Source organism: Symsagittifera roscoffensis, chromosome 2 (assembly GCF_963678635.1).
Source record: "Symsagittifera roscoffensis chromosome 2, txSymRosc1.1, whole genome shotgun sequence".
NCBI lineage: Eukaryota > Metazoa > Xenacoelomorpha > Acoela > Convolutidae > Symsagittifera > Symsagittifera roscoffensis.
The window spans coordinates 84,409,959-84,431,002 of NC_087063.1; the positions used below are offsets into that span (position 1 = coordinate 84,409,959).

General features: G+C 35.8%; 2 protein-coding genes across 2 annotated transcripts; one reads left to right on the forward strand and one right to left on the reverse strand.

Annotated features, from left to right (window-relative positions):
- Positions 1-24: 24 nt before the first annotated feature.
- Positions 25-10,678, reverse strand: LOC134840694 (methylcrotonoyl-CoA carboxylase subunit alpha, mitochondrial-like). Its single transcript, XM_063856667.1, has 15 exons — positions 10,491-10,678; positions 10,376-10,410; positions 9,792-9,958; positions 9,293-9,510; positions 8,856-8,979; positions 6,192-6,337; positions 5,692-5,803; positions 5,302-5,383; positions 4,786-4,913; positions 4,221-4,407; positions 2,143-2,252; positions 1,753-1,963; positions 1,291-1,374; positions 817-1,217; positions 25-454 (listed from the first exon to the last, which is right to left on the reverse strand). Exons 1-15 carry the CDS (start codon positions 10,556-10,558, stop codon positions 284-286), a joined length of 2,244 nt encoding a protein of 747 aa, XP_063712737.1. The 5' UTR covers positions 10,559-10,678; the 3' UTR covers positions 25-283.
- A 234-nt stretch (positions 10,679-10,912) lies between these two features.
- LOC134840693 (uncharacterized) lies at positions 10,913-14,126 on the forward strand. The gene is made up of 4 exons (XM_063856666.1): positions 10,913-11,004; positions 11,121-11,299; positions 11,740-11,827; positions 13,742-14,126. Exons 2-4 carry the CDS (start codon positions 11,213-11,215, stop codon positions 13,897-13,899), a joined length of 333 nt encoding a protein of 110 aa, XP_063712736.1. The 5' UTR covers positions 10,913-11,004; positions 11,121-11,212; the 3' UTR covers positions 13,900-14,126.
- The last annotated feature ends 6,918 nt before the right edge of the window (positions 14,127-21,044 follow it).

Genomic DNA, 21,044 nt, shown 5'->3' on the forward strand with positions numbered 1-21,044 from the left:
ACTTCAGGTGACTTTTAAAAAACGTCAACTAAAAAACTATGAACTACGAATAAATTATGCATAAATTAAAAGCAGATATAGTGAAATATGGAGACATAAAATCACTTGTCCTGCTACAAATCAAACTAAACATACATTGCATCTCATCGATTTGGAAAAAGTAAACCCTGAACTGTAAGAGAATGTAATCTATGTCCAACGTTTTGAGATGTTTTAGTTAATAAATAAACTGCAACTGTTGTCTCTGCTGAGTTGATTGGCTAAGGTACTCGTACACGTGGTGCTATGTTACAGTAGTAGTAGTAGTAGTAGTAGTAGTAGTAGTATTAGAGTCTTTATCTATCTGGTTATCTGTCTCTGCTATCTCGACTATGACTGCGTGTCTGTCGACAGTTTCTCCACTCCCAAACAACACACATTCCACAATTCCACTCCTGGGCGCCTTAATTGTGTACTAAAACAGAACACAGCATACAAATATCGAGGCAATTAGCATAAAGATAAAAAGTCGGTCAGATACTCTTATCCGATCATACTCTATTCTGCTGAGGCAATGATGGTTTGTAAGAACGAGCATTCAATTTGCCACAAGCTTCAGGTCTACCTCAAAATGTCCGAGATCGACTTAAATAATGCGATACTTCTCTAGCTATATCTGTTTAGCTATATCTTTTTATCACTACAAATAGAGATTTCAACGCACTTCTTAATAAAAAATCTTGAATTCTACCTGAAACAAATTTTTTGTGTATTATTTCACCGATTAATATAAATATAGGCAAAAAAAGTATTTGCAGCTTATAACTTTTTATTTACCTCCATTTTCATGGCTGTCATTATAACCAGAGGATCGTTCTTCTTAATAACGTCTCCCACTTTGACCAGGATCTTGTCGATGATTCCAGTCATGGGAGCGACTGCCGCCTTCTCAGTTGAAGCAGTCGATGCCTCGTCTCCTGAACTTATCTTCTGTACTGGTTCTACTTTGAACTCCACTATTTCGGAGGATCCATGCGGCAATATTGACACCACATCACCGGTCAAGTCCGCTCCAAAGGAAACTAGTTGGTCCCCGATTCGACATCTGATTGATTTCAAAGTATCAAGCGACTGCAAATCAGTAGCAGAGGTCAAAAGCTGGCATATAATTGTTTCATTGTTCATCTCGACTGCAAAGTCGCCATTACGCTTGAAAGTGACTTTAGGACTCAAAACATCTGAAACACAATCTTTTTCTCTGCACTAACAATTTTGAACAATAAGTAATGAATTTTTCGGAGAGTTCGGTACCTTCGCCGGAAGAGAGTTTCAATTTAAAAGTCTCCACTGCCTCTGAATTCACTCGAAAGTTTTTGAGAAGATCCCAAGCTGATCCTAAAACGCACTGATATTTTCTTTTCAATTTCAATGGAAAAAAATGTTGTTCTCAGCGACATAATGATTAAGAGTTTCCTCAGAGAACACATGCAAATCAACTTGTTTTCTTGTTTTTTTTTAAACCTGAGATGATCTTGTTCGTTATTACGACAGTAGCTTTCATATAAGTTACCAATCTATTCTGCTTTAGGATAGTCGCTTCCAATGAAATGCCACCAACCGGGCTGAATAAAAAGGCTAGGTATACAACTTCCACATTTGGAAAAATGCTAATCATACAACATACATCTGTAGATTTAACAAAACCTCTAACTCGAGACTAATATAAACTCTATGAATTAATGTCTCATTATAATGTATACTCAAATTTTGCACCTGATTTGGGAGCATGTATTCTTCGGTTGAGAATGAGTGCTAGACACGCTTTACAGATATTGTGAAGCACTCTCTCCTTCGACATTTCCCGAGAAGGGAAGAGTGAGTCATAGTTGTCGGGGATGAAATCGGTGTTCACTTCTCCACGTACAAACGACTCGTGAGTAGCGAGCGACTTCAGAAAGCCGATGTTCGTTTTCAACCCCAGAATCTGAAACAACATATAGCCCTTTAACAGGGAAAAAAACCTTCAAAAAATTTTATTTAAATTCTCATCTTGAAAAGCACTCAAAACCCTTGTCTTTCGAGAATTCTATATGTATCTAAAGTATAAGTCTGATTCGTTATAATGAAAAACTTAGTGAATAATTATTTATGATGTTGACTTACTTGGTAAGTGTCAAGACATGATGCCAGTTTTCTCAGAGCAAGATTTCTGTCCTGAGACCATACGACCAGTTTGGCGATCAACGGATCATAATGCACTGTCACTTCGTCTCCTAAATCATCTTCAACAAGTCAACAACGAAGACTAGAACCGAAATTCTGGGCCAAAATAGAAGCAATTTCTTAAAATTTACAAAGCAGAGACAAATTATTTATACCAACAGAGCCAAAAAACCGCTCGTAGAAGAATTCCGAACAAAAAACTACAACTATTCTCATCACACAGCAGCTGAATTGTCAAGTTCTAATTTTGAGGATGCCAATAGTCAGGTAACTCGAAAAGAGAAAAATTCTGTAAATTCTGTAATTGTTCCGACCATTGAAAATAGGGAGGAAATTTGTATTCTGTTGTTTTATTTTTTTGTTTTTCACGCAAAATCAGGTACCACAAACATTAATCGGAATTGGTCGAAAGATATATCATATTAGTGCCCTTTCAGTTGTGATTCGAACAACCTTTAAACAAATTCGGGAAAATCTTCTCGGTGTTGAGAAAAACCGCTTTAAAATTTGTCTAACTTCGATCTAATAAGGTGAACGTGCAGATTTACAATAGCTTATTTATGCTATTTATTTATTTTGAGCCGTAAGAACTTAGTTTCACTCGTGCAAAGTTAATTTTTTGGAAATAAAAAAAACAGTTTTCCAAGTTGCCTGTTTTACTATGACTGTACAATATGCTTCAGGTCTATTTTTTGTTCAGATTTTTTTTATCACACCACGCAGACAACAATTTCGTCTTTTTTTCAAAAAAACTATGGCCGGAACATTCTGTGCAACTAGCACAGTAACCCGCTGCTATCCTTGTTTTTCAGGCAAAATCAGGCACCACAAATAATCATCGGACTGGGTCGAGTGATATATCATATTGAAGCCATTTAAGTCGTAATTCGAAAACGGTTTAAAACTTCGATTTTTCGTCTAATTACGAGCGAGCGAGCAGGCTTACAATAGCTAATTTATACTGATTTCAATCAAGCCTTGATAATTTAGTTTTACTCAAGTAAAGTTAATTTTCGGATTTTTAATGAAATCTTAGTAATTTTCAATTTTTTTTTTAAATTTTTTAAACAATTTTTTCTCGTTTTCCTAGTAATTTTTCATCAATACTGTTTTCCAATTTGCCGGTTTTACTATGAATATCTTATATGCCTTAGTTCTAGTTTTCCGTTCAGATCCTTTCATCACACCACGCAGAAAAAACGACATTAATTTTTAAAAAATTTTGTTCGTAATTTTTAAAGACTATGGTCGGAACATTTTCTGCTACTTGCACATTAACAAGCTATCCTTTTTTCATTTTTTGTTTACTACGCCAAATCAGCCACTACAAATAATAATCGGAGAGAGCTGATAGATAAATCATATTAAAGCACTTTCAGTCTTGATTCAAACGAAATTTAAAAATTTCGAAAAGATTTTCCAAGTGTTGAGAAAAATCGGTTTGAAATTTTTGATTTTTGTCTAACTTCGAGCGATTGAGTAGACTTATATTAGCTTATCTATGTTTAATTTAAGCCTTGAAAATTTATGTAAAGCTAGTTTTGGGAGTTTTTAGCGGCATCTTACTAATCCACAATTTCAAAAATTCGAAAACTTTGCGAAAAAAATTTGAAAAACTTTTAGAATACTTTTCCCAATTTGCTTTGTAAAATACTTTTCCCACTTTTAGAATACTTTTCCTAAATACGGTTTCCCAATATACCTGCTTTACTATGTCGAAGTTCTAGTTTTTCGTTCAGATCTTTTTATCACACCACGCAGTAAAAATGACAAAAATTTGAAAAAAGTTTTTTTTCCGCATTTTTAACTAGTTTAGAAGGAACATTTTGTGCTACTTACACAGTAACCGGATATCCTTGACAAAAATTTGAATCGCTTCATATTTCTTACCGCAGGCAAAATTATGCAATCACTTTCAAACAAAACATTTGCCAGTGCACAAAAAACTAATTCCTAGTCGATTGTCTCATCAATCAAAAACAGGTCAGGTGCATTACGTATCAGCTGAACTAACTGACCTTCAGTGACCCCAGTTTCGATTCTGACCTCGTTCTCTACTGGTGTGGGCGCCACTAGCCTCTTGAGCACCCCTGCTCCCGGCATGAAGTTATTGTCTGGATCCTCGGCGTATATTCTGGCTTCGAATGAGTGTCCGTTTACCTTCAACTGATCTCGAGTGAGTGGAAGCTTTGATCCTTCCGCGACCTGAATGAAAAAGATGCAGTGATAAACAGCAAAACACGTTGGGATTGACAAATTTATTCAAGAGTGCATTTAACCTATTTAGAAACAATTTTGCACGTAACAGTAATTTTTTCAATTTATATCGCAAGTTATTCTTTACATGCACACTTTGTTGGGAATTTGGCAGATTGCTTTTTGAGATGAAAGCGGTCTACTTGAACGTTTGTCATACTTTATGACTATGAGAAAAAGCAATGTTTGTTGAAACATTCGAGCTCATTCTAAATTCGACTCCTTTTGCAAGGCCCACTCAACATCATCTTTGCCAACAGAGACTTGAAATGAGGCTCTAACTAGTATAGAAGTGTCTACTTGAGTTACTTGCTAAGGCTAACTGACCTTGAACTGCCACTCAACTAAGTCCTGTCCTGTGATCATCTCAGTGATTGGGTGTTCCACTTGCAGTCTAGTGTTCATCTCCATGAAGAAGAAGTTCAACTCACTGTCCATCACAAACTCAACTGTACCTACAATAATTCACTTCATCTCAGTCGGGTCAGAACAGCACTTCAAAGTCAGCCCAAATTAGAATCATATTTATAGTTCGAACTTTTATAGTTTTCCGAAATGATGTAATGTGCACTAATTTCGACGAAAAGCCATCACACAAAACGAGATTTCAGAGTCAGTACTAATGTTTTCAGAACGACCATTTTCACGGAAAAATTGGAAATGACGCACATTTAGAAAAATAAAGTATTTTCAGTAATTCGATTGGGGTTGAAAATCAAAATGACTAATCTAAAAAACGCATCGAAACGGTCTACAGAATTGAAGCTGAAAGTGAAGAGAACTTACTGCTGTTGTAAAGCCTAAATTCCTACTGTATGTTTGATAAAGAATAAGAAAAGGTACCTGCTCCGACGTAGTTGACAGCTTTAGCAGCCTTCACTGCAACCTCTCCCAGCTGCATAGCCACGTCCCGAGGAACACCTGGCTAAACACGCAGAACACAAGCACATTAACCAGTAGTAGCAGAAAAAAGTAGTAGTAAGCAGCGGTGACATGATGCCAGCATGTCTCCATAAATCAACTGAGGCAACTCGAAAAAGGAACGAAGATATGGGATCATTTTTATATCAAGGATCAAATCTCTCGCGCCAATAGCTAATTGGTAGTAGGAAAACCCTCACCTTAAACTAATCATAATGAAAAATATACCATCTATCGTTGGTTTGATTTGAGCAACGAGTAGTCATTTAGTCAGTGACTGAATGAGTAGTCAATGATGAGTGAGTTACTCACAGCAGGGGCCTCCTCGATGATCTTCTGGTGTCTCCTCTGCACACTGCAGTCCCTCTCGAACAGGTGCACTCCATTGCCCCACAAGTCACACAACACCTGCACCTCCACGTGTCTACACACAACACACACAGAGAAACATTACGGAGCGTGGTAGGGGTTTGGGGCCATTGAAACAGGTGATTGGTATATTGAGGGCTGTTGAACCACTTAGGACTTTCGTTGGGGTCACTTGCGTCAAGTCTGTTGAGGTAGGAATAAAGTACGCTGCAATTAGCTGGAGCGTAGTTGGGCGAGGCTGGAATGTGCCTGTCAACTTAGTGAGAGTTCAATTGGGGAGACCAGTGGTCAATTTTATGCCTAGAAATTGACGGGGCAATATCGATTATTTTATGAATTGCGTTCCGTGCTTTTGATATTATGAGCGAAGAACATCTGGTCTGTCCCAATTCGTTTCCCAGGAATCTCTAATAGAGCTACTAGCATGCAGATGTGTTTCTAACCTGGGCTTCACCACAAACTTCTCGATGAGCATCTCGTCATTTGCAAATGCCTTCCTCGCTTCACTCTTCGCACTCTCCAGCATGGCCACAAACTCACTCTCACACTGCACAATACGCATCCCCTTGCCCCCTCCCCCTCTCACCGCCTAGAAAAATGATGCATGCCAAGTTTCAATAATCATTCATGCAGCAATGCTTCAACCGAATAGATAACCACTCTTTTCCTGATTTTGAAAATATCCAACGTTAGCATAGTTTGCCCTAAATTTCTGTTTATTGCCCTAAGATAAAATAGTTATACACAAAGCGAACCGCAGCTTCGCACCACTTGCAATGCAGAAATATAGCCAACAGACAGTTGGAAAAGAATCAGACGCAAGTGAACAGAAAATAAACTGACTTTTTTTTGAAAATCTCAATTTTCGAAATTCAGAGAAGAATTTAGATGGCCTCGGAGCTTTTTGAATTCCTAGAACACTTTATAATTGACAATTTTTTGAAAGAGTTAACCCAATTTGAGAAAACTGGATCAATAGGAAATTTTTTTATTTGGCTCGAAAATCTGATAACTAAATTTCATTTTCGAAGTTAGAAGTCCATCACAATTTTCGTAACCTTTACACTTTTGCTGTTCGCTAGCTAAGTTTAATTTTCTTTTAACACAGGAAACGAACTGAAATTTAAAAAAAAAATGAAAAATCAAAAGCGCGAAAAAGTTTTCCGGAAAAAAATCATCGCGACCTATATCAGAGCCTGAAGTACGTTCATCGACTCTTCAAATTTTTGGACAAATTCACAAAAAACTCATAGAATTAAATGCACCATTGTGGCTATTTGGGACATCACAAACGTCATTCATCGGACTTTCATACCAAAAAAAGAAAGGCTAACACTGATAAAATTTCACTTCCATTTAATCCAAAAAACTCCATATTTTAAATAATTTCGCATTAACTCTAAAAACTAAAAAAAACTGCATCACCATCAAAAATATTTCAATTAATATGGAGTTTCATTGTGTGATTCTTTATATACAAAAATTAAATTGGAAAGAAAGTGAAAATTGAAAAAAAAAGAGAGAATTTCCGATCTAGGACTAAGTTACCTGCTCCATTAAGAACAATCTAAGTAAAAATACTATGATTCAGATTTGAAACGATGAAAAAGCGATTTAAAAAATTATAGGAAAACATAACAAAACATGCGCGAACCAACAGACAGTTGGCAGGAAAGGTATCAACGAACTGAACAGAACCGAAATTATTGACATTTTTGAACAGTTTCGTCTTTCGAATTCAAAAGATAAATATTATCTTATTAGAGTTATTCAAAAATTTATGAACCTTTTATGAATGACACTTTATTCCTAAAACTAACCCAATTTGAGAAAACTCTGTCATAAGTAACTATTTAACCCGCTGTATATTCTGAAAAAAAGTCCATTATTGGAACTAAAAGTCGTTCGCACTATTGTGTTGCGCTATTTAAACGTTTTTAAGAGCAATGAGCGCCGGACTAGCATCAACCACAAGCCACTAACAAACCGGATACAAAAAGACATAATGCTAATGCAACAAAAGTAAACCAGATTTGATGATTAACGCAGCAAAAGTAAGCCAGATCGTGATTTTGTTACAAAAGTGCCACAAAACCAATGAGCAGTTTTTTATGCGAATTAGGTTAGAAAAAAACTTCACCATATGACACTACGCTCTGATTGCGAGAAAAAAACATCAACTTAACTTTTCCGAAAACTATATTAATTATATTATAAACTATAATATACAAAAATTTAGCTATATTTTACACAATTGACTGTGCGACCACCTTATGTACCTCTCTTTTGACTTTACTGAAGCTAAAAAAACCCAGACACTAATTTGCACTTTTGAATTTTAAAAAAACGAACGGCAAGTAAACCGGCAAAATAGTACTAGAATCCAAAAAATAATAGTAGCCAATTTTCTATTGAAAATATGTTTAATATGGCCGACAGACAGTTGGAAAAGAGTCAATGAACTCAAAGAAACTGAAAAATAATACTTAACTTTTTAAAAACTTTAAGCTCTTTCAATTGCCAATTTTTTGATAAAAGACAATCCAATTTGAGAAAACTGGATTAGTAGGGAAAGTTCTTATTCTGTTGGGAAACCTATAAATTAAATTCCACTTTCTCGTGCCATTTTAGCTTCCATTATTGGAGATTGAGCTGAACTGAAGTTGAATTAAATTAAACTCGAAAAGTGCATATTATACCTACGGGCATTCGTACGTGAATTTTAAAACAATCACGACCTATATGAGTGTGTGAACTACGTTCATCAACTCTTAAACATTAAGCTCTAGAACCAACGTCAATGAGAAAAGAGAAAAAATCAAACGCCAATCCGAAAAAATAATCAATTAAAATGTACTAAATCCTTTAACAAAAATCTGTTTCAGGCAACTCAATTAACTGCACCAATACACGAACACATCAAAAAGATTTAGTAACAAAAATTAAGAGACAAAAAACATCGCTGCTGTGGCATCAAAGCCGACACAATTTACGCAAAAAAAAAAACAACAATCCGACAAATATTAATTGGCCGAGAATTCAAATGGAAAATCGCACAAAAACTGTGGTGTGCGGCTGGTGGTTTTTGATTGGGCAGCACTGCCGACCTTGAGCATCACAGGGTATCCTATCTTGGCAGCCTCCTGTCTCAATCTCTCCACTGACTGGTCTTCCCCGTGGTATCCAGGGATGATGGGAACTCCAGCCTCACTCATGATTGCTTTGGAAATACTGCAACACAAATCCTATACCGTAAAAACAAATAAATTTGTCATAAACTGAAATTTATTCTGTTTAAATACTAAAAAAAACTACGAAAATTGTCTATGATCTTCTTCACATTAAAATCCATAAGTTTAATTTCAACTATTATTTTGGAATCTCTTTCCCATTACAGCCCCCCAGTCAAGTAACAAACAATCGCAACCGCACCGCAATTGGTTCTTCTACTATGGGGACTATAAAATGCTAGGACGTTATAACGGGAAAGCCCAATGTTCAACAGAATAAAATGTGATTCATAAAATGCACTCTCAATACTTGCCTCTTGATTCCCATGTCTCTAATTGCACTGGTGGGCGGTCCAATGAAGACGACTCCCTGCTTACTGCACGCATCTGCAAACTCCACACTCTCAGACAGGAAGCCATAGCCAGGATGGATCGCATCCACTCCCAACAGTCTAGATACTTCTAGAATCTTCTCGTAGTTCAAATAACTCAGACTAGAAGTGGCCGGTCCAATGTGCACTGCCTCGTCTGCCTCAAACACATTTTGAGCTATGCACCATCCCTTTTACTTATAATGACTGCAAAATTCTTACAAAATTATTCCGTTTTCAGGCGACTTCGCGCAAAGAGCAAAGCAGCAAAACTAATACTAAACTTCTTTCAACAGTAGCCACTTACATATCACGATTAAAAGAAAAGTGATGCAAATTATATGTTCAATATCTGTTAAATCGTTCCAAGGTAGGCTACTTTACTTCGAGTTTGCGAGTTTGAATTGATTTAATTCAGCTTTGTAAGATTTCGTGACCTTACCATGTGGACATGGAGTGAGTTGGCATCGGCATCTGAGAAGACAGCGACTGATTTGATGCCTAGCTTTCGTGCAGTCCGAATGACACGACACGCGATCTCGCCTCTGTTCGCGATCAGCACTTTCCCAATAGACCTCACAGGAGGCGACGAAACATCAGCACTGCTGTCTAAATAAGAGAAGCTGATACTGCTAGACGGGAAATAAAGATACAGCAGATATCTAAGAATATCGATTTGATAGTAGGGCAAATGTGCGGCAAAACGGACCTGTGGCAGTCAATTACGCAGCAAAGTACAACATGGGAACTGAACACTTCTCTGCAAATGAGAAGCTTTAACAATCAGAAAATCTTTTTATACTTCAAGACGCCAATTGGTTTTTCAGAGCTCTCATGTAGATAGAACTGAGGATAAACTAAGACAGCTATTTGCTCCAATTTTTTCAGGTTTAGCCATAGTTCATTTGTGAATCTGCGAGACAAAAAACGTCCCAGCCTGATAGAACCGACTAATTGTGTGCAAAATCAATTTGGTTAACTAAAAAAATTTCTGAAAATCCCGAAATTGGTTGGCTAATCACTTACCAGACAAACATCGGATTGAAATCACGACCGATGACCTAAAATATATTAGTAAGATTTAGGATAGCGAATACTGCTATTTGCCGATGACCAGCCTAAATTTTATAAATGATGCTACCTGCAGCCGACAGATTTTGCCAATAATCTCAATTCAGCTTTTCGTTTCAATTGAATTGCACATTTCATTTCTGAAAATAATAAACCACCTGGAAAAAACTAAAACAGCATTTGACTGAATAAGAAAACTAAATCTTCAAATTATCCAACAGCCTGTTTCCATGTAAAAAGTTACTTGGAACAATTTCCTGTTCACGAGTTCTCTCCAATCCACTACACAAGCATGACCTACTCTCTGTTCATGCTTTCATTCGACCCTCAAGTACAAAAAAAAGACTTCAGACACTCGTGAAACAAAAAATGCTGAAACTTACAGCGTTTATTGTTTTGATGGTTACGTTGTTTCTCCAGACATGCATGGCTGCTGTAGTAAGTACGTAATCCACTGTATTAAAAACATTTCGTGCAATATGACTATTCAATTGTTGTAAAGTTATCTCTATTTTTAGCATCCCAGAACTGGAAATCACCTCCACCGGGAACCAGCGGCGTCTATGGGTATTTCGTCAACAAAGGTCAAACTTAGTCTTTGTTTTATTTATGAACAAAATTACCCAAAAAAAACATTTCCTAAGTAAATTTTATCATATCTCCTATATAATCAGAAATGAAAATAATTTTGGCTTTTCAGGCGAGTTTCAAACGGAGCCTTTCATCGTAGACAGAGCAATCAACTTTTCTCTTGTTATTAACTTCACAAACTGGGTCACAATAGACCTTCCTATGCAGGAAGAGTACTGCACTGTACTACTATGCTTGGGCGGCAACTGGACCAAACTGGCCTCCTTCGGCACTCGAATCGAACTCGATGTAAGTGAACATTTAAACTGTCGTCTCAGCCTTTCTCTAGCAAAAAAAAAAACGCAAATCTCGTCGATTATTCTCTGGCGCTTTTTGAAACAAAGAGGGGCATTATACTAGATTGATTGCAGGTGATAAAAGAAATGAACATTTTCCAGTTAACCAGCCAAAGGCCTAGCACGGAGGTCAACTATTCAATGTTAACTATGGCAATCTCACCATCTGAATTGCAGCGCACCTACAATTTGAACCTGTAATCAATCTGGAACACAAAAATTCAAATTAAAAAAGCATCTGACAATTTTTGCGTGAAAAGTTAGCTTTCGCTGGAAGGAATTTTGTTAGATAGGTCATTTGCTCTTTTTAATTATTTTTGTCTGTTCAAATATTTTGCTACTTATTAAATCAATGTAGAAACTACCAGAAAGAGAAAGTAAAATGTACTTTAGGACCGAGACCTGATCTACTACTGTAGCTTCGACCTGCAGACTTTCTTCATGTCCGAGAAATTCGACTTCAGATGCAAAACTGAAACATGTTAGTCATCGACCTTTAAAAAACGTTCGATTTTTTCAATAGTCAAACAAACCGTGGCTGAGGCACTCGAAACCCAGCAATACCAAAAAACTGAAATGATAAAGCTACGATAAAGCCACAGAGCAGAGGTCAAACATATTAAAATATGAACATAATTCTGCGCAGAAAATACTTCCATTTTATTCTCCTTTCACATGCAGACGCTAATCCCGAGCAAAAGTTTTACTTAAAACCTAGCAACAAACGAAGCTTTCACACTTGAAAATAGACGTGTTAAAACATAGCCAAAACACAATTGAAAAAACTTTGTTGATTTATATTGATCCAAAAACCGAATCCAGAATTCCTAAGTTCCGGAAAAACTAATTCCCAACAGCTTCGGACTGCGAGAGCAACGATTTCAAATATTTCGTTGCCACAAAAAACGCTAAAATGAAATAAAATTTGAGCAATGCTAAAACACAAAAGCACTGAAGTGCCAATTTTAGTGCCATTATCAACAATTCATCTGTCATTGGACTTAACAATAGTCTAGAGGCAATTTGGAAATGGGATGGTTTGCTAACGCCACGAAAAGATTATCAAGAGTCGTACATCTTTTGATTTCTGTTCTAGAAAATGACGTTTGTTAAGATTTGTTAAATTTTAAGACACTTAGGCGACAATTCGTAACAAGTTACAATTCGTAACAAGTCACAATTCGTATCAAGGCAATGGCGAGTAGCGACCACTTGCTCCGCTCCGCTTACATTCAGCAGGAGACAAGAAGTGCGGTGTTTGCCGCTCACGCCTATTGCTTCCATTTGCTTAATTGTTGTTCCGACAATTGAAAGTCGGGCAAACGTATATGGTTAACGGTAAACGTTTATGGTGTGTTTCAGTTTTTCTTTTTCTTTTCCACGCAAAATCAGGTACCACAAACAATCATTGGAACGGGTAGAGTGATATATCATATTAACACCCGTTCAGTCGTGATTGAAAAGACAAAAAAAAATCAAAAAATTGCCCCAGTATCGAGAAAAACAGGTTAAAGTTTTTGATTAACTCGAGCGAATAAAGCAAGCAAGCAGGCTTAAAATTGTTAATTTATTAGCTTAACAGCTTAAAATAGCCTAATTTAAGCCGAAAAAACTTTAAGTTAGTTTTTAAGAGTAATGAATACAGGTCTTGCTGATTTTTTGTTGTAGTTTTTTTTCAGGAAAAGTCTTAAAAGTCTATAATAACTACAGATGTGCATTCATACATATTAATGAACTTATGAATGCACTTAGGTATATACGCACTTTTTGAACTATTGAAATTTATCTGCTGAAAGTGACGTAAATAGTACCTCTCCAAATACGAACGTGGAAATGGCGCGATAAAACGTGAACGATTTCTAGTTTCGAAAGTGGAATTAAACATTTAAATTTCCGGCGTAATAAAAACTTTACCTATTGATCGAATTTTCTCTAGTTGGGTTCAAAAAAGCGCCAATAATAAATTGTTCTAGAAATTCAAAGAGCTTAAAGGGCATCCATTTTTTCTTTGAAATTCGAAAGTTGGGATTTTTTTCAACAAAGTCAGTGTGTTTTATAAGTTTACTTGCGTTCATTACTTGTTTCAAATCTTCGATTGGCTATATTTGGAGTTTTAGCGCCATTTTTGGCATCCAAAACTTCAAAATTCAAAACAAAACTGCTTTACAAACTGAAATTTTTGAAAACTTATTCTTTTCTTGTCATTTTCTACTAAAATTGTTGGCCAATTTTATTATTTTACTATAAATTTCGAAAATGCCTAAGTTCTAATATTATGTTCAGATCCTTTTATCTCACCACGCAGAACAACTACTCTAACTTGAAAAAAAAAAATTGTTTTATTTGTTACTACTTTCCCAGTAACCGGCTATGCTTGTAGTTGTTTTGTCAGCAGACACTTATGACGTGTTGCAGCTGGGCGGGAGTGTGAAGCAGAAGTGGAGTGGTTTTGTATGGACCACAGATAGTGCATTCCAGCTCAACGTCAACAACACACCCCCACTCATCATCCTCTACAACGCCAACATCACCGTCTACATCACAGGCAAGTAGGCGGCCACACAACATGCAACGTATAATGACCCCCCTGAAAAATAAATAAAAATCTAGATGTGAGAAAACGTCGTACAGGCATGAATTATTTAATTTTTTGTATTATTTATTGCTTCAACCTCGCCGCAAAAAAAGTAGAAAACTCCGGCGCTTTGTAAATTTTCCGATTTTAGAGATTTTCCTTATTGGGATCAAAACATATATCACATCAAAAATTTCTGCATCAAATCAACCGATTCCGTAAAAATCAGTCAGCAAAATCTTAAATTTACCTCACCTATCCAAAAACCCGTTTTTTTTCTTCAAAACTGTCTTCTTAACAAAAATCGTTTTTTAAACTATACCGTTGTTGATTTTTTTAAAAAAGAAGTAGCACAGAATGTTCCAACCATATTCAGCGCTAAATTAAGCTAAACTGAGCTAAAAAAATTTTTAAAAAAAACTTTCTCAGCCTAAAACTCGCTTGAAATTAGGGGCTCGAATTTTTTAAGGGTAGTTTAAAAAATGGGGGAACTTTGTCTTCGGGTGTTATAGGTTTTTTTTTCAGAGGTCGGAATAATCATCTGAGTTAAGCAAATGGTTTATATTTGCCTACTTCAATTGCACTTGACAAAATATACAGCAATACTTTTGACACAAAGGAAATTTCAAGTGTTATTGAAAACAAGGTAGTTTTGTTTAGCTTTCCGATAAGCTCAATAAGCTTTCCTTGCAGGAAAAATTATGCTCGTTTCCTCAAATTAAGTGAGCGTTATCTAAAAGAACCCAAGCAAAGAACTGAGCCGAAGCGGAATGGGGCACAAGTTCCTATTAGACAAATATTCAATGTGAAATTAAATTTGAAAAAATGATTCAATAAAAAACTCAATTTTAAATTTTTGACTATTAACCACGATCCATCTGTTCGCAAGAAAAACTTTTTCAATTATAAAACTCAGTCATTAAAAAACTCAAACCAGGCGAAGAAAATACGATCCGATAATCTATGAACTTAGAGAGATCCTTTAAAATCCTTTCCATACGATCCGATATTCTATCAATTTAGAGAGATGTTAAACTGGCACCAATTAGAGACTTAGACTTTCGTAGTTAATGTGAACTGTTACTAACTAGTTTTTTCAGCACAGTTAGCACCTCATTTCTCTCCGAAAAACTTGTCAGAAAAAAGTAAACCGAATATTTTTAGAAATAATTTCTTTTTTCGGTTTTCTAAATTGTTTGATGTGCTCGGAACTATATGCAAAAATGACTCTAGGCGGACCTCCTCTGCTTTTTGTATAGTAACCGGCATAATGTGTCATATAACATAAGCATAACACTGGTTCTTAGATGCTGGAAATGTTCTGTTTTCAGATGATCTGTCTTCATTAATACCGCAGTGTGCTCACATGACCTCGTAAGTTTAAATGAGCAGTAGCATAATTTTATAATTTCTATTCAATGTTAATGCAGCTTGTGCCACTTGTCTTGTTCCAGGTGGCAGTGGGCCCTCATAGGTATGGTCTATGGCCTGGCCATTGGATGTGTGACATTTGTCCAGTCGCCCAACTATGCCACCAGCCTCAAAAACAACCCATTTGGATCGGGAAACAAGTAATTAGAACTTAGTTTATGCAATAGCATTTCATACAATTTCTTCTTGTGTCAAACTCTATCAATTTAACTTGAGATATTTTCACTCTTGAACAAAAAACGGATCTACTTAACAATCTCCACCCATTTCAAGAGATTGTTAAGTAGATCAAAATGGTCGATTCTCAACCAATCAGAATGCAGCAAAATTAGAATTCTCAATAGAAAGCGCAGTGCTAATTTACTGTATTTATTTATAGGGGTGGAGGCATCATAGGGGGAGAAGGGAGATCTTGAAAAAAAAATAATCCAACTGCTTGACAAAGACAATGTGCAGAATACTCAACTTAGCAAAAACTCATCTGACCGTTGTTTGAAACAACCACTAACTCATTGTTTTAAGTTCGGTTTAGGCTAAAGAAAATTTTAACACAATTTTATGGAAATAAACTCTACGAACTGCCCTAGGAAATTAGCAAACATTTCTTTTAAAAACTACATGAAAAAAAACAAAAGATTGTTTATTTTTATTTCAACAAGTCAGTTTCCACGTATCTCCATAACTCGTCCACTACTTTTCTGTCGTTAGTTTTGAACTGCACTTTGCTCAGCCTCACCAGGGCTCTGATGTCCCTCGGAACACTCTTCTCCTCTTTCCTCTTTCTCAGCAACTGCTTCATTGTTTTCATGTCGTACTTCAACTTGCCTGCATTCCTCATCCACTTCTTCGTTTGCGTGCAAGAAAACTCTTGATACATTGATCCAATTTTAGTTTAGGCTCCGGTGAGTTTAAAAAATGTATGTTGATCTACAATGATTCAACTAGAACTATGGCTGGCATATTTACCCTCTTTCTATGACATGTCAAAACTGGAAAAAATCGTACAAATAAGATTTACACAAAAAACTCCACAACTACACATGAAATAAGTCGGAAAAGTACAATAATATGAGGAGTGCAACGAAAAAATGAAACATCTTCACTAAAAATTTAAAACCTAAGACGTATAACAAAAAATTGATCCATCAATCAACAAAAAAAAGAGGCAAATATGCACTTCTCAAATAAAAGCAAAAATCGAAGATACCGCAACCTAAATCATTGTTTGCTTTCAAAATGTATTCTAACTTTTGGCCGAATTACAAATAACAATCAAAAACAAGAATTTTTCCCTCCGCGAGCTATGTAAAAAACAAAAAGGTTGCCCCATTTGAATTGGAAATGATTTCGATGCTGGATTCATTCGCCGCTTAGCTGTAAATATAACAAGCATACCGAGCTGTAATTATACTGACTTGACATTTTCCAAAACCGAATAACTCAATGGAAAATGATCACATTTGAAATGCGTGTTTTAATTTTTAGCTCGGGGGAAGAAACGAAATAACAGATCCGAGATAACAAAAACAGATCAGTTGAAACGGTCGGTTATTTTATGGTTATTTGGCGATATAATTGACACAGAAATTTTAAAAAAAAAGATGTATGGGTAAAGCGAAAAAGCTCAATTGGTTGGAAAAAAAAAACAGTACTTACAGAGGTGAAGCAGTGCTTTGGACCACTTGCGATAAAAATACAAACATAGCAGACAGAAACTTCTCGAAAGAAAAAAAGTTTTTGAACATGTCAAAAAGCTAAACAACCAAATTTTCAATTGGTCATGAAAATGTTCACTTAAAAAACATGCCAAAAAATGCAGGAAGTTATAGACCGGCCAATTTTTCATATATTGTTATCCGGACAGATTTAATGTATTTCGAACAGTTTTCGAATCGCAAGAAATTAAAAAAAAAATGTTGAGGTTTAGAATGAGCCAATTTTTTATATCTGCGCGATAATTCAAGTTGTTAAATATTCATTGACAACGATGGATGGAATAAACATTAGATACGGCAAATTGAATCGAAACAAAATTTACAAGTTGATAATAAAGCCGACATTTTCTCAGCAGACACACGTTGAGCAAACTTTAAATAAAAAAATTAGCCCCACAAAAGACTCACACGCATAGGAAACTTGTTTCGCTCATCCACCGATGCAATATAACGCCACTAAACAGATTAGGTACAAACTGTTCAACTTTTATGCCGAATAAACAAAAAAGAAAAAACGAAAACTATACCAAACTGGAGTTGGTGAAATTGAAACCAATATAACAGTAAATATCGAATAAAACGGGTATTTTAAAAGCAGATATGCTGAAAATCTCTTCTGGTCGACGAAAGCGCAGATTTGACGAAATCATTCAGTTAATTTGTTTACAGGAAAATTTGTTTCCTAGAAAAAGTCTAGGTTCCGTATTGATAACGCTTGCTCACCGTGAGCATACAAATCACATGCATGACAATTATGTGTAAGCCAATCGAGAGAGTTAAACATAAAACAGAAATTCAAAAATTTTAAAAAATGTTTCTTGAAAAGTTTCCAAACAAAACTTATTTCCTCATAAAATCTGGTTATTCAATTACCTTCACCAATGCAGCTTTAGAAATCGCTAAATTTAGAAATGCAGCTTTAGAAATTCTAAATTTTTGAACAAAGCTGAAAAATAGAGTCGCGCTAAGGGAGCTAAGCGGAAAAAAAAACAGACGGACGATAGTCCGAAAAAGCAAAATTTCTTGTTTACAAAAAAATGCAGGTCGCAGCAGGATTTGAACCTCAGGCCTTTCTTGTCTCAAGCATAAGTGTTACCTCTACACCAGATAGCTAATTGCTTTTGAATATAGTATGAAGCAAGTTGAAACACATGTAACTTTCACGTGCGAAATCTTGTGAAGGAATTTGTTTACAGAAAAAGTCTAGTACCAGTTTGCAACAGCCTGGCTTACCGCAAGGGTAATTAAGTAGTATTTGCAATTATACATTTTTCAGGTTAAACGTTGATCTCAGACGCCAAGAAAATCGGGAGATTTTTTAAAAAAATTTACATTCGCAAAGTATGCTTTCGTATCTTTAACCACACCAAAAGCTCATGAAAATTGTCCATATTTTTATTTTGTTCGAACACAAGATCAATGGAAGCCATGCAGTTGAAAGCGTTTCTGTTAGACAAGATGTTTGCAGGAGAAAATTCTAGTTCACGAGTATAATGCACTTGACAATCGCAAATGTTAATACTTTTAATCGCTTTTGAATAAGCTATTCTTAGTGTTTAACTGAAGAGCCTAAACTAAAATGAATACCTTTGCATAGATCGTAATACTCTGAAGAATTCAGCTCTGAACTTTCATCATCATCATCGCTGTTTTCATTCGTAGGTTTCGATAATTTTATTGGATTAACAGAACAAGTTGTTTTTGGTTCAAGAGAAACGGAGCTGTGTTCACTTTCGGAAGCGTCTGTTTCTTCTACTTGTAAACTAGGAGTAACACTACTTACGATATGATATTGCATGAATCCACAAACAGAGACAATGCCGCAGCCTCTTACTAGACTAACAGCTATCGGCATATCAAATGAAAAATTTAACCGGCGATACTGCTTTTTCGAATCTACTTTCATCATGATTGGATCCAATCCTGAACTTTTAGGAAACAAAATGCAAACTACGTTAACATCATTGGCCGCTGGTATTTTCTCGTTGTAAAACAACAGATGAGATAAAAAGATGTTTGAGATTTCGAAATTAGATACTGATTTTCCACAAGTAAGCTCAATATTCTTTCTGGAAGGAGACAGCTGCAAGGCAAAAGGGCTGTATCTGGACTTCATAACAAAATATACCTGAAAACAAATAAATAAGTCGATTATTATTCATGTGAAGATAAGAAACACATTAAGAATGACAGATATTTGAAATGATATACCAACAGACATAGTCGCAAACCGCTATGCTTTCGAGTGGCAGAAAGACGTAGCTTTAAAGGACAATGAAAAAAACTCACGAAGCGGCACACTGTAATGTTTGAGAGAAGAAACAGCGATTTCTGATCACGAGCAACATATCTGGCAAAATTGTTCACCCAACATTTCAACAAGTTCATGTGAGGTAAAATGTATATTGCAGAGGTGTGTAAAAGACACTAAAAGACCACGAAATCCCTGATTCCAACATCCTGTTCACTTGGGGACTCAGCTGTAGCTACACAGATTGTAGACGTAACAAACAACTAAACTTTGATTAAACTGGGGAATCAAACTCCGTTGGTACCCTAAACTCATTGCTAATATTTTTATTCACACAAGCATAGCATTGCAAGCTAGCTGGCAGAAAATGAAAGGAAAACCGCCAAGTTAAAAAAAAATGAAAAATTTGCCTTGAATGATGTTCAATTTGAGGAAAACACATTCAGAAACACAATCACCGACGCTAAATAATAATCAGAACACTTATCTAGCGACAACTAAACCAAATTAATAGGCTAAATTCCAGTTGAACTGAAAAAATGTCATAAAATTCTGAACTTCTTAATTTTACGCTCTTCGTCCTTCCGAAAAAGCACAAAAAATTAACTTTCCCTCAAGAGACGCAAAGTTAGGTCACTGAACAATGAAACAGAAGTACATCAAAAATTCAAAAATGAGTAAATCAAAATCTTTCATATACAATGGAAAAAAAAACACAACCGAATACAAAGTTCCTACCCATTTTTAAATGGTCGGAGAACAATGAAATGAGCCGAAAATTTTTGGAAAGCTTTATTTCAGGCTAGAATTGATCCCAGGATGCCACACAGGCGCAGTCGGTGCCTCTAGACAAAGTGTAGCGGAGAAACTAAGAAATTTGAATTTGTCATAAGCTAAGTTATAACTCATTTGATTTGGTTAAACAAGTTGTTAACAAAAAAGTCTATACCCCAAGCGGAATCATCATCTTTGAAACCGACTATGCTCCGAAAAATGCTTCATGTTTTTCGAATCATTCATGCAAAAAAAAGAAAATGGAAAAGCTACACATTCCATATAACTCTACAAAAAGAAGAAATATCAAGACAGGAGAACCATTCAGACTTCAACAGTTTTATTATTGTAAAATTTCAACTGACCTATCGAAACAACATCGATTGAAAACTGAATAAAACGAAAAAAAAATGCTTTTGTTCTATTATAAACTCAAAAAACATTGCGCATCAAATTATTGAAGGTCTTCAAAAATGCTAAGAATTTTTTCTGCAATAAAGGGAAAATCAGATCTAAAAATCTGTATGCAATTCGTTTTTAACGTTCAGTAATCTAATGAGTGTGAAAAAAAAACAGAAGAAAAATGAATCAAGGAAAGTCCACTCACTCCATGCTCATCTACGATTCCGCCGCTTTTTAACCAGCCTGGAATCAAAAAAATTCAGGCACTAAACTTTTATCGCTAAAAGATCAGTAATAAGACAGCACACTCGATGCACTACCAGCGTTCTTCGGTGTACCGTAACCCCAATAAATCCTTTTATCTCTTTCCTTTACCAACGGCCTCACTTCGTGGAAGCAGCTCTGAATGCTCAAATCAATGGTATTTCAGCAGGAAAAATTCTCATCTTCGCTTTTTTGAGAGACGGCGCGTATATAGTAAATCATGGCTGCCCACATCAAGAGTTAATGGGATTTATTCCGATATCACTCGAATCAATCTAAATTTCAA

Coding starts and splice junctions, on each gene's coding strand:
- LOC134840693 (XM_063856666.1), top strand. CDS start 11,213: ATGCAGGAAGAGTACTGCACTGTACTACTATGCTTGGGCGGCAACTGG. Junction 11,300..11,739: donor GCACTCGAATCGAACTCGAT/GTAAGTGAACAT, acceptor AATGTACTTTAG/GACCGAGACCTGATCTACTA. Junction 11,828..13,741: donor CAGATGCAAAACTGAAACAT/GTTAGTCATCGA, acceptor TTTTGTCAGCAG/ACACTTATGACGTGTTGCAG.
- LOC134840694 (XM_063856667.1), bottom strand. CDS start 10,558: ATGAAATGTGCAATTCAATTGAAACGAAAAGCTGAATTGAGATTATTG. Junction 9,959..10,375: donor TTCAATCCGATGTTTGTCTG/GTAAGTGATTAG, acceptor TCTCTTATTTAG/ACAGCAGTGCTGATGTTTCG. Junction 5,384..5,691: donor TCATCGAGGAGGCCCCTGCT/GTGAGTAACTCA, acceptor CTGCGTGTTTAG/CCAGGTGTTCCTCGGGACGT.